This window comes from Stegostoma tigrinum, chromosome 7 (assembly GCF_030684315.1).
Source record: "Stegostoma tigrinum isolate sSteTig4 chromosome 7, sSteTig4.hap1, whole genome shotgun sequence".
NCBI lineage: Eukaryota > Metazoa > Chordata > Chondrichthyes > Orectolobiformes > Stegostomatidae > Stegostoma > Stegostoma tigrinum.
This window is the reverse complement of record NC_081360.1, coordinates 51,918,386-51,932,237: the sequence shown is the minus strand read 5'-3', so window position 1 is coordinate 51,932,237 and position 13,852 is coordinate 51,918,386. Positions and strand designations below refer to the sequence as shown.

At 41.8% G+C, this 13,852-nt stretch overlaps 1 protein-coding gene across 1 annotated transcript in view; it reads right to left on the bottom strand.

Moving 5' to 3' along the window:
* Positions 1–6,747: 6,747 nt before the first annotated feature.
* Positions 6,748–13,852, bottom strand: part of LOC125453997 (mitogen-activated protein kinase kinase kinase 14-like) — a 32,206-nt gene continuing 25,101 nt past the window's right edge. Inside the window, exons 6-7 of the mRNA XM_048534226.1 lie at positions 12,269–12,419; positions 6,748–7,815 (exon numbers count right to left, since the gene is read on the bottom strand). Coding sequence (XP_048390183.1) covers positions 7,334–7,815; positions 12,269–12,419 — 633 coding nt within the window. The 3' untranslated portion in view covers positions 6,748–7,333. The remainder of the gene's footprint in view (positions 7,816–12,268; positions 12,420–13,852) is intronic.

Here is a 13,852-nt window from a genome sequence, read left to right as displayed (position 1 = left end):
GCTGCACCGGGTACAGCGGATGCAGTATACCACATTGGCAGATGTGCAGGTGAACCTCTGCTTAATGTGGAATGTCATCTTGGGGCCTGGGATGGGGGTGAGGGAGGAGGTGTGGGGACAAGTGTAGCATTTCCTGCGGTTGCAGGGGAAGGTGCCGGGTGTGGTGGGGTTGGAGGGCAGTGTGGAGCGAACAAGGGAGTCACGGAGAGAGTGGTCTCTCCGGAAAGCAGACAGGGGAGGGGATGGAAAAATGTCTTGGGTGGTGGGGTCGGATTGTAAATGGCGGAAGTGTCGGAGGATAATGCGTTGTATCCGGAGGTTGGTAGGGTGGTGTGTGAGAACGAGGGGGATCCTCTTGGGGCGGTTGTGGCGGGGGCGGGGTGTGAGGGATGTGTCGCGGGAAATGCGGGAGATGCGGTCAAGGGCGTTCTCAATCACCGTGGGGGGAAAGTTGCGGTCCTTAAAGAACTTGGACATCTGGGATGTGCGGGAGTGGAATGTCTTATCGTGGGAGCAGATGCGGCGGAGGCGGAGGAATTGGGAATAGGGGATGGAATTTTTGCAGGAGGGTGGGTGGGAGGAGGTGTATTCTAGGTAGCTGTGGGAGTCGGTGGGCTTGAAATGGACATCAGTTACAAGCTGGTTGCCTGAGATGGAGACTGAGAGGTCCAGGAAGGTGAGGGATGTGCTGGAGATGGCCCAGGTGAACTGAAGGTTGGGGTGGATGGTGTTGGTGAAGTGGATGAACTGTTCGAGCTCCTCTGGGGAGCAAGAGGCGGCGCCGATACAGTCATCAATGTACCGGAGGAAGAGGTGGGGTTTGGGGCCTGTGTAGGTGCGGAAGATGGACTGTTCCACGTAACCTACAAAGAGGCAGGCATAGCTGGGGCCCATGCGGGTGCCCATGGCCACCCCCTTAGTCTGTAGGAAGTGGGAGGAGTCAAAAGAGAAGTTGTTGAGTGTGAGGACGAGTTCCGCTAGGCGGATGAGAGTGTCGGTGGAGGGGGCCTGGTCGGGCCTGCGGGACAGGAAGAAGCGGAGGGCCTTGAGGCCATCTCCATGCGGAATGCAGGTGTACAGGGACTGGACGTCCATGGTGAATATGAGGTGTTGGGGGCCAGGGAATTGGAAGTCCTGGAGGAGGTGGAGGGCGTGGGTGGTGTCACGGACATAGGTGGGGAGTTCCTGGACCAAAGGGGAGAAAATGGAGTCCAGATAGGTGGATAGTAAAATGTGAGGCTGGATGAACACAGCAGGCCAAGCAGCATCTCAGGAGCACAAAAGCTGACGTTTCGGGCCTAGACCCTTCATCAGAGAGCCTATCTCCAGATAGGTGGAGATGAGTTCGGTGGGGCAGGAGCAGGCTGAGACGATGGGTCGACCAGGGCAGGCAGGTTTGTGGATTTTGGGAAGGAGATAGAAACGGGCCGTGCGGGGTTGGGGAACAATGAGGTTGGAGGCTGTGGGTGGGAGGTCCCCTGAGGTGATGAGGGAGGTGATGAGACTCTGAATGGTAGATGTATTGCCATGGAGTGTGCTGATTGACAATTAAAAATTAAGCCATGGAAGCCAACGTAACCACAGGCACTGCACCTGACAAAGGGGCTGTGCTTCAAAAGCTTGTGATGTCACATAAACCTGTTGGACTATAACCGGTGTCTGTGACTTCTGATTTTGCCCACCCCAGTCCGACAGCGGCACTTCCACATCACAATAAGGTCTGGGAACAGGAAAGAAGAAAAACAAGAAATCGCTGACACAACATCAATCTTTAGCTGTGAATTTGGCAACATTGTTAAAATAGTCCCATGCAAACCTGTAGATCTACAAAATGCAAACTTGACAAAAGAGCAGAAGGGAAGCTGTAGTATAGAGGGGACAGCGTTTGCTGGGCTTCATGCACTTTTGTCAGAATTCATGAGTTGAATTTGAACCTAGTGTCTAAGACTGGACATAGCTCCTGCAGAGTGCCTGCAAGCATTTTTCCCAAAATTGTCAGTAATTATCTGGTTATGCCATCTCCTTTTGAATACATGTACTATCTTTTCAAATGTTTGTGTGAAGTTTGGAAAATTGTAACTAAAAGTGTTACAAATTTCCTCTTTTATTTCATTGTCATTAAAATGCATCCTGTATGACTGCGGAAGTTACCATGAACTTAATTATTCATGTTTCTACATAAGAAAGAAACACTTGCATATATGTAAAAGGCTTTATAGCTAATTAAATATTTGAGAAGTAAAAACACATCTAATGTGGGAAATGTGACAGTTAATTCAAGTTCCGACGAACATCAGTGTGATAATGACTAGATAATTTGTTTTTGTCAAATTGATTGAAGGACAGAATTATAACCTTCTAACTCAGTGATAAGAGTACTACAAAGTGTGCCACAGCTGACGTGTGACATGGGTAATATATTTTTTATTAAAGCAAACAATAGACTGTATTGTCCCATTCAATATATGACTGGAACTGTTCTAACATTCCCTTTTGTGGAACTTGATGTGAACAATCTATGGAATACAAATCCATATGAACACAATAAAGTATAATTGAATTCATTTTTAATGGATTGAAAGGCAGAAACATAAATGCAGAGAAACGAACTGTAGAACTCAAAAATGTTTTAAGTATATTAACAATGGGTAATGTTCAAATGCTTGTGTTTTATTATATTTACAATTCATCTATATAATGAAGTGAAGTTGCCTTTTAAAAATGCTTATTGAAACAACATAAATGTTTCAATGAAATTAATAGACGTAGATAATTAATGAAAAGGGAAAGTAAGAAAGCAAACACTTATTACACATATGTTATCGAATCATTCGTGAATGAAATACAGATGCTGCTTCTCTTGATAAAGATCATTACAGATGTCCAAATTCATTCAGTAAGATGAAAATGACTTATTTTGTTAGGTAATATTTTTATGATAGCCCAACTGCAAACTAAAATAAATATAGAATAAATGATATGGAGATTTATTTCAAGTAATTTATTGCAGTACTTTAAGAGCACTTTAAAATGTTCCAAAACTGATTCCAAAACTTCAAAAAGGCTATTTTCTTTAGGTTTGACTCATAGCATTTTAATTTGAATACTGCTGAAAAAAGACACATTTCGTCAATATTTTTTAAACTCAGACTCAATTTAAATGAAATATCAAAGAGAAAAGAACATGTATACTGCATGGAAGAAGAATCAGACTTAAATTTCACTTGCTCCTGCAGAGTGTCCTCAAGCAGTGTTCCCAAAATGAATGAGATGCTAAATAGTCAGTAATTACCTGGTTATGCCTATTCTTTTTACATGCATGTATTGTCTTTTCAAATGTTTGTGTGAATTTTGGAAAATTATTAATAAATGCATTACAAACGACCTCTCTTAGCTCATGTCTTTAATCAGCATACTCTGCATTAATTATTGTACTATAATAGACTTGACATTTGTATTATAACATAGATATGCTGGATTTAGGAACATGAGCAGGGCATTTGTCCCTTCAATCCTGCTTTGCCAGACAATGAGATCATGTCTGATCTGATTGTGGTCTTAAATACACTTTAATGCCTGTGCTCCATAACACCATAGCGTCAATACATCACTTCCCTAAATAAATTCAGGGATCCACGCTCTACTGCTTTCTGAGGGAGAAAATTTCAAGATTATCAGCAAAAGACCTAGGAGTGAGAGGAGAAGTAATTACTTTACTCAGAGAGTTGTTAGGATTTGGAATGCGCTGTCTGGGAGAGTGGTGGAGGTGGAAAGTGATGAAGTTAGAGGGCTATGGAGATAGGTCTGGAGAGTGGAACAAGCTGGGTATCACTTTCGGGAGCTGGTACAGATATGATGGGTCAAATGGCCTCCGTCTGTGCTGTAAAATTCTACAATTCCATAGTTCTGATTCATGGTAATAATGAGCCTCTGAGAGAAAATATTCTCCTCACCTCAATCTTAAGTGGGCGGTCTCATATTCGTAATCCGTGTCCATTAGTTCTAGTCTTCCCCACAAGAGAAAACAGTTTCCACACTCTCAAATCCATTCTGGATCTTAAATATTTTAATAAGATCTCTACTCATTCTTCTAAACTCCAGTGAGGAAAGGTTTACCCTGTTCAAACTTTCTTCATAAGATAAACTCATCATCCCAGGAATGATTTGAAAAAAAACTTCGTAAAGTGATTTTAGTGCAACTGTATCTTTATTCAAATAAGGGAACCAAAACTATACAGTCTCACCAAGACCCCAAACAGCAGAAATCCTCACTTTGATATTCCATTCTGGGTACAATTTTCAATAATACAGAATTCCACATACTGTCTTAATCGCTTGCTGTACCTGCATTCTAGCATTTGTAATTCATGTATGTTGACACCAAAATCTCTCTCTGTTTTAATACAATACTACTGGTAACATGTGGTACCACAATATGCAAATCAAAGAAACAAATTGTTGATCTCCATCTTAGCAGCAGGAGACATATAAAAAGCAGGGAACAGGCAAAGAGAATGGAAACTGAGAACCTTTGCCCGTAGTGGTGGCAAATCACGCAATACAGGCAGGAAATGTGGGATTAGATTAATGTCAATCAGAACAGATAGGACCAGCAGCAAGAACACTTTATTTTAATGTTAAAATAAAATAAAATTACACGTAAAACTTGGAGGAGCCAGGCAGACATCTCAAAGATAAGAAGGAAATAATGTCACGTACATTGGCAAACATCAAGGAGGATCCATAGAATTGCTACAGTGAAGAAAGAGGCCATTCAGCCCATTGAGTCTGAAGAGCATCCCACCCAGCCTACCACCCTATCCCTGTAATAATTATGATTAACAGATATAGTTTGCTAATCCCTGCACACCATGGGGCAGTTTAACATCGCCAATTCACCTAATCTGAACATTTTTGGACTGTGAGAGGATATTGGAGCACCTAACAAAAAGCCCATGTAGGTATGGGGAGAAAGTGCAGACTCCACACAGACAGTCACCCAATTGAATTGAACCTGGGTCCCTGGTGATGTGAGGCACCTGTGTTAACCACTGTGTCACCACGCCCATCTTTGACTGTACATGTTATCTGTTTTTGTGATAACAAAGTGTAGAGCTGGATGAACACAGCAGGCCAAGCAGCATCAGAGGATCAGGAAGGCTGACATTTCGGGCCTAGACCTTTCTTCACCAAAACATCAGCCTTCCTGCTCCGCTGATGCTGCTTGGCCTGCTGCATTCATCCAGCTCTACACTTTGTTATCTCAGATTCTCCACATCTGCCCCTTCTACTTATCTGTTTTTTGTGATTACTTTGGAGAAGAAGGAAAAACACTGATCATGTAGGTTTTGGAACCAACCCCTAGTTGCACGTGAAACAAATGCTAAGAATTACGTTTGTAGGGTGTTCAAAATATAGTGCCATTAGAAAGAAATGAAATAAATAAAACATCTAGAAATATTTATTTTGAGGAACATATCTCAAGATCCTTCTTAGAAAAGAATGGTCACAGGAACATTTTAAAGATAATGTAATAAGCCATGTGAGGAGATATTGGCAAGAAATTCTGATGGGACTCATAATTACAGCTGATTATGTATCAAATCCTGACAGAGCTAGCTCTTGTAAATTGCTAGTAAAATTGAAATTTCTTTGGGGCAATTATCTGGCATCAGGAATCCCCTGATAAAGTCCACAGTTTTGAGTTGGAAGCCAAGATTTTGAAACATTCTGACACTTAAGTTCAGTAGATAGCCAAGAACGGAGAGAGGGGTAAAACCTACTCTAACATCTGAGTAACGATTAAATAGACCCACTGAAACATCATAATCCTCCCAAACCCTGCCACTTCCGACAACACCATACCCCTCCCTGATTACTGATACCTCAGGTCCAACACGCACGACCCCAATCCCACTAGACACAACAGTCCCTGCAACAAACTATCCCCACCGGAACAGATATCCCTTGTGACTTAGACCAAATGACCATTAGAAATGCATGGATGAATTGGACCAAAGAGTCTGTTTCCATGCTGTATATCTCTCTGATTTTAAATAAGAACAGGAGCTGGCCAATTAGCCTCTTGAGCCTGTTCCATCATTCATGGATCGGATCATGGCTGATTTGACTCTCCTCACATCTATTTCCTACTCTTTCCCTATAAACCTTGATTCCCCTACTGTTCTAGAGTGCTATCTATATAATTCTTAAATATATGCAAGGCCTCTGCCCCAATAGCTCCATGGGGCAAGGAGTCACAAAGACCCACAACTCTCTGAAACGCCTCCTCATTTCAGTCTTAAATTGGTGCCCTGTAATCCTGAGACTGTGCTCTGTCATCCTTGACTCTCACACGATGGCAAACATCTTCTGGGCATTTACCCTGTCAAACCCTTCAAGAAACCTATATATAGGAATTTTCTCACTTTCTAAATTCCAGTGTGCAGACTCTCAATCTCTTTAGCCTTTGTCACATGGTGAATCCCAAATGCAACGGGATGAGACAGCGGCACTGTAGCAAGGTCATCCAAAAGCTTTCCTGTCATAGACTTAATCAGGGAGATGGTGAGGAGGTGGAGAGGTTGTCAGCCAACCCCCGCCTACTTGATCAAATGCTCTGAAGTATGACACTATTTTGACCACCCCAAACATGTAATTCTTAGCATTCGTCTCATGTGCAACTAGGGGTTGGTTCCAAAAGCTATGTGCCCAGTGTTTTCCTTTCTTCTCCAAATCAATCACAAAAACAGAGAATATGTACAGCCAATGCTTCAGAAATCAGGATTCTGTGTGGAAATGTAAGCATTTCTGAAATATTTAATCTACTTCTTTTTTCTGTGGGGTTTTGTTGGACATGACAACATTCACTTTATTAGGTTTCCAAGCAGATTTCAGGACAGAAAGCTGATTGTCTCCTTAAATTGTATGTATTTTCATTAAATGTGCACAAAATAATGACGTATTTGAATGTAATCTGAAGTAAGTGTGCCAATAAAAACATAGCAAAGTTTCCAGATTTTATCTCTGTAATCTGTGTGAGATAAATATATACTTAGCTCCACTAATCAGTATTAGGATTTAGTATGCGAGAGTAAAATTATTTACGTAAATAACTTGCAGTATGATGGAATAATTGCTCTTTATCCAAAACAGACTGCATTATTTATTTAACGTACTGTCACACAAGTAATTTATTGAATTCCTGTTGAACCACGATGATGTCAAATGTAATTAGCATATTATGATTCTGTAAATTGGACGTTTATGTCTGGGTGGACTTTACCAGCATGATGTAAGCTGGGCCTTAGAATTACCAGCAGGCTGTGCATTTTCATTTGGACGTTGTTAAATCTACTTTGAACATTAGTCTACCTTTTGTAATCTGCTCATCATCTTCATTTCTCTTTGGTTGCTGAAATGAAGTTGGACATGAATAAATATGACTGACTTTTCTGTGGTACGGTTGCTGACCCATATCCAAAGTTGAAGCTTTAATACAAGAATGATGAGGCCTGGAACAATCAACATCCTTTTTGTTCCTCTCTATGGTATTCGTTACGTCTCCTTTTGGACTTTGCTGCATTTCACAAGAGTTTTCAACCACAATTTTTGGGATTTGGCCTTCAATGATTTTGTCCTCACATTTTGGAGTGTGGTCAGATCCTGGAAATGGGTCAGGTAAACATTTTAAAGTGAAGGATGGTTCGAGAGTTGTATGAGAAGAATTTTGTGATGTCTTCAACATATCTTCACTGCAGGGTGGAGAGGATACTTCAGCATACTTCTCCCCAAATATGAATTGAAGATCTGAAACTGACAGACAGTATTGTAGGTAGTTATCATTATCTAATAGAGAGATTTCTTTTCATACAGTTCATTGAGCAAGAATGCCCAACTTTATGCCTCTGTGAGCATGTTTTGAGGAAACATAGACCATCTAACTCAAATCAGTATTGACATGAAATTATAATATAAACATAAATACAGCATAAATATATAGAACATAGAACATGGAACAATACAGCACAGAACAGGCCCTTCGGCCCTCGATGTTGCGTCGACTTGTGAACTAATCTAAGCCCCTCCCCCTACACTATCCCATCATTATCCATATGCTTATCCAAGGACTGTTTAAATGCCCCAAATGTGGCTGAGTTAACTACGTTCGCAGGCAGGGCGTTCCAACCCCTTACCACTCTCTGAGAAAAGAACCTGCCTCTGACATCTGTCCCTCCATGTCCACATTCCTAATACCACTTCGGAACTTGTAAACTTTACTCAAATCATCCTTTAGTAGTCTAAGCTCCAGTGAAAGTTACCCCAACCGGTTCGGTCCTCATGCATATCATTTCTATTATTTTTGATTTAGCTTGTAACCACAAATCAGGTCATTAAGCTGTTAACAATTCTTTACAAGTCTCCAAGACAATTAAATTCAAATAGAACAAAGCAATGAATAGGAGATGTAGACGTAATGCAAAACTTTCCTGCTCCTTGTGCACTGAATGTTTGGGAGATTATACACATTCATTATGGAGGCTGAAATGAAGTCAGAAATTAATTTCCATATGCTGTCAAGGGGGGAGCCACTATAATTCTTCAGCTCCAACATGGAAACTTTAAGCTTTGACATTGCAATTAGCCTACCTCTATCATGAGTATCCCTTTGAATGGCCCAGGTAGTTGGCCCAATGGTTTTGCTGCTTGCAGATGACCTCTGCAGTAGACCAAATTCATCACTTTCTATTCTGAAAGAAGGTAAATCCAGCCAGCAACACTTAAAAGTGACATAGTCTCTGTCTGTCTGGATGGGTAATTTTCTAACTGAAATCAAAATTCATCCACTGAAAACTGGCCATGAATAAATTATGAGAGATAATGGGAACTGCAGATGCTGGAGAATCCAAGATAACAAAGTGTGAAGCTAGATGAACACAGCAGGCCAAGCAGCATCTCAGGAACACAAAAGCTGGCATTTCGGGCCGAGACCCTTCATCAGAGAGGGGGATGGGGAGAGAGTTCTGAAATAAATAGGGAGAGAGGGAATCTCCCCTTCCCCCACTGCATCCCAAAACAAGCCCAGTTCGTCCCCTCCCGTCACCGAATCCCAAAACCAGCCCAGCCTGTCTCTGCCTCCCTAACCTGTTCTTCCTCTAACCCATCCCTTCCTCCCACCCCAAGCCGCACCCCCATCTCCTACCTACTAACCTCATCCCACCTCGTTGACTTGTCCATCTTCCCTGGACTGACCTATCCCCTCCCTACCTCCCCAACTATACTCTCCTCTCCACCTATCTTCTCCTCTAACCATCTTTGGTCCGCCTCCCTCTCTCTCCCTATTTATTCCAGTTCCCTCTCCCCATCCCCCTCTTCTGATGAAGGGTCTAGGCCCGAAATGTCAGCTTTTGAGCTCCTGAGATGCTGCTTGGCCTGCTGTGTTCATCCAGCTTCACACTTTGTTATCATGAATAAATTATGACTTGTTTTGGTCTTCTATTTGTGAACCTCTTAGCTAGTCTTCCTGTGAGCAATTTCCTCTCAGAGCTAATTAATAGTGGTTGCATACTTGGATTTAGTGAGTTGGAATTGCATTTTCAGTGTTGCAGTTGACTCCACACAAGCATGTTTCGTTTAGAAGTTTATTCTCAGGATGCAGGCATTATTTTCAAGGACACATTTATTGCACATCCATAGCTTTTGTCTGAAAGTGTGGCAGGGCTTTCCTTTGAACAACTCCAGCACTCATGGTGATAGTGCTTTGATAGTAGAGTTTCACAGTAAATTGATGTGTGACAGTGAAGAAATGACGCATGCATCTCCAAGTCAGGATGGCACGTAACTTGAAAAGGAACTTGAAGATAATGGTGCTGTAGTTACATGATGTTCATCTTTCTTAGTGATGGAGATTGCAAATGAGGGGTGCTATCAAAGCAACCTCTAAGTTTTTGTCATGTATGCTGTGGATCATGACTGTCGTTATGACTGGCGTGTTGGTAACTGGGTGAGCAGTTCTTGAGTCTAATGGTTGTGTCACTGATTGAATGGTTTTTGTCTGGATTCTGTTGAGTTTCTGAATATCACTATGGCTGCTGCAATCAAAGGGACTATTGAGCATGCCATCACAATTTTGTCTAATTGGAGGGGTGTCATTAAACCCACACACACCTGCACCCTACAAGTTCTGGTATGCCAGCCCAGTGAGTGATGTGTCTTGTCAATGTCTTGATATTGTGATGGTGTGAAATTTGCAATGGTGGCACGTTGAAGGTCAGGATGAGACTATTGTGATTTTTTTTTGTTGGAGATGCTTAAAACACATGTGGCACAAATGCTATACTTGTCAACCCAAGCTTTAATATTATCCAAATCCTGACATAGGCTGGCATAGGCTTTTTCATTAACAGAGCAGTTGTAAATGAAGCTTAACTTTGCGGAATCATCAATAAGCAGCTGTGCACCTGATTTTTGTCACTGATAAATCAGCTAAAGATGGTTAGACCAAGGACATTTTTCTGAAAAACTCCTGCAATGATATTCTGAGATTGCTATAATTAGTCTCTGTCACTCACCACAAACTTCAAATGTATTAAGTATAACTCCAAGCTTTGAATTGTTTTCACACTGACTGATTATTTTTCTGGAGACATTTGGTGTCATATCTGGTCAAATGCTGACTTGATTTCAAGGCTGGCTACCTTCACCACTCCTCTAGCATTCAGCTGTTGCCCACATGCCTGAATAAAGAGTGTGATGTTTTCAGGAATCAAGTGGTTCTGGCAGAATCCAAATTTACCATTTGAGAACCTGTTATTGGCACTAGATATTGAGACAGTGTGTCACTTTTGCTGATGATTATGTGAAGGATGATCAGTTAATGATTAACCTACACTTTTCCAGCTTTTTCTTGCAGGGTAATAGCTGGCAATTTTCCAGATTATTGGATATGTAAGGAAAGCTGCAGTATTACAGTTCAAGAAATGTTAAACTTCAAAAGAAAAAAAAAGTAAGAAAGGAGGGAAAGAAAATATAGGAAGTAATCACAATGTAGAAATAAAAAGCAAAGATTTAAGAGGAGGCCCAGAAGCCAGATAACAACTAAATAAATGAGAATGGAAGAGCAAAAATAAATAAATGGATGAATAACAAACACCACAATAACTTGTATATATCTATATCCTTACATCGTAAAATGTTCCAAGATGCTTTACAGGAACATTATAAAGCAAGATTTGGCACTGAGTCACATAAGTTTATCCTAGAGCAGGTGGTCAAAACCCTCATCAAAGAGATAAGGTTTAGGGAGCATTCTACAGAAGGAAAGAGAGTAGAGAGGTTGGAAATGTTTGGAAAGGAAATTTCAGTGCTTAGGGCTTAGGTATTAATGTTGGAGAAATCAGAATAGCCAATGTTCAAGAGGCCAAAATTAGAAGATTAGAGTTATCTAGATGGTTGTGAGACTGGCAAAGATTACAGGAATAGGGTGGCCCACACTTTGGAATGCATGGAAACTGAGAATTTTAAAGTGGAGGCATTGCTTAACTTGGGAGATTATATAGGTTATTGAGGGCAAGGATGATAGGTGAGTGGGATTGGGATGATAAGTACACAAAAACAAAAGGGAAGAAACTGAAAGGGGTAAGTTACATTAATATTTGTAAATATATCAAAGTATATGTTTACAATATTTGAATGAAAACATAAATTTGTTAGAGAGGTTGTCAAAGATCTATTCTTGTAAACATCAATGATGAGGAGCATTAGGGCTATATGAAATTTCTAGGAAACTTAAATATTATCAAATGGGGTTTCACTAAGTTGTTAAATAATGCAGTTAATTTTATTATGTGTTGCTGCCTTTTACATAAAAAAGAATTGCTAGTCCAAACAGCATGCCTGGCCATTGTTGATTGCACATTGGCTGCCTAGAGGTGCCTTTACACTGTCTAGATTGATCTTGCATAAGCCTTGTGTTCCATCCTTTTAATCTTTCCTCATTTTCTCAGGCTGGTACAGCCAGGATTGGAACCTCATCCTGCTGTGAAGTTTGCGTATGCTCAAATTCACATTCCAATAGTTTCCCCCTCACAGTATATTGTAGCTCTGAAAATCTTAATCACCAGAAAGCAGTAACTTTGATCTCATTTTAACATATGGAGAAACAACAAACTGTGCAAAAAGGCATTTAATACTCCCATGATGGAAGTAAAACTGGTTAAATTTCCAATGAAAATGCAAAATTATACTTCTTTTATAAATTATTTCTTACTCTGTGCCAAGGTATCAACTGCTTCATCTCGCAAGGTTCCAGCAAATGGTCTCTTGTATTGGTCCACTATTAGGCCCCTCTTAATAAGACTATCAACCAAAATGTGGCACGATGGTGGGATTTCAAAATATGGTGGACTTTCTTCCACAATCTACAAAGGAATTAATTTATTTCATTAAAATTGGAAAAAACCAAATGTCACAACTTATCATGTGGAAACAATACAACAATTTCTTTTGAGGAAAATCCAAATAAACTTAAAACCCTCAAATGAAGGAAACCATTTGTTTAAAAACATATTCAAACATACGTTTTATTACAAAAGTCAATCCTGTACTTGTATAAAAGGAAACAAAAGTATATTTTTGATATAACAAAGCATAGAGGTGGATGAGCACAACAGGCCAAGCAGCATTTTAGGAGCACAAAAGCTGACATTTCAGGCATAGACACTTCATCAGGAGGAGGGGGAGAGGGTTCTGAAATAAATAGGGACAGAGGAGGAGGTGGATCAAAGATGGATAGAGGAGAAGATAGATGGAGAGGTGACAGACAAGTTAAAGGGGTGGGGATGGAGCCAGTAGAAGCGAGTATAGGTAGGGAGGGGATAGGTCAGTCCGGGGAGGACGGACAGGTCAAGGGGGCGGGATAAGGTTAGTAGGTAGGAAATGGAGGTGCGGCTTGAGGTGGGAGGAGGGGATAGGTGAGAGGAAGAATAGGTTAGGAAGGCGGGGGTGAGCTGGGCTGGTTTTGGGATGCAGTGGGGCGAGGGGAGATTTTGAAGCTAGTGAAGTCCACATTGATACCATTGGGCTGCAGGGTTCCCAAGCGGAATATGAGTTGCTGTTCCTGCAACCTTCAGGTGGCATCGTTGAGGCACTGCAGGAGGCCCATGATGGGCATGTCATCTAAAGAATAGGAGGGGGAGTTGAAATGGTTCGTGACTGGGAGGTGCAGTTGTTTATTGCAAACCGAATGTAGGTGTTCTGCAAAGCAGTCCACAAGCCTCTGCTTGTTTCCCCAATGTAAGAGGAGGCCACAACGGGTACAGCGGATGCAGTATACCACATTGGCAGATGTGCAGGTGAACATCTGCTTGATGTAGAAAGTCTTCTTAGGGCCTGGGATGGGGGTGAAGGAGGAGGTGTGGGGGCAAGTGTAGCACTTCCTGCGGTTGCAGGGGAAAGTGCCGGGTGTGGTGGGGTTGGAGGGCAGTGTGGAGCGGACAAAGGAGTCACGGAGAGAGTGGTCTCTCCGGAAAGCAGACAAGGGTGGAGATGGAAAAATGTCTTTGGTGGTGGGGTCGGATTGTAGTTGGCGGAGGTGTTGGAGGATGATGTGTTGTATCCAGAGGTTGGTGGGGTGGTATGTGAGGACGAGGGGGATTCTCTTTTGGTGGTTATTGCGGGGATGGGGCGTGAGGGATGATTTACAGGAAATGCAGGAGACATGGTTGAGAGCGTTCACGACCACTGCGGGGTGGGGGTTGGGGAAGTTGCGGTCCTCGGAAAATGAGGACAGCTGAGATGTCCGGGAGTGGAATGCCTCATCCTGGGAGCAGATGCAGTGGAGGCAAAGGAATTG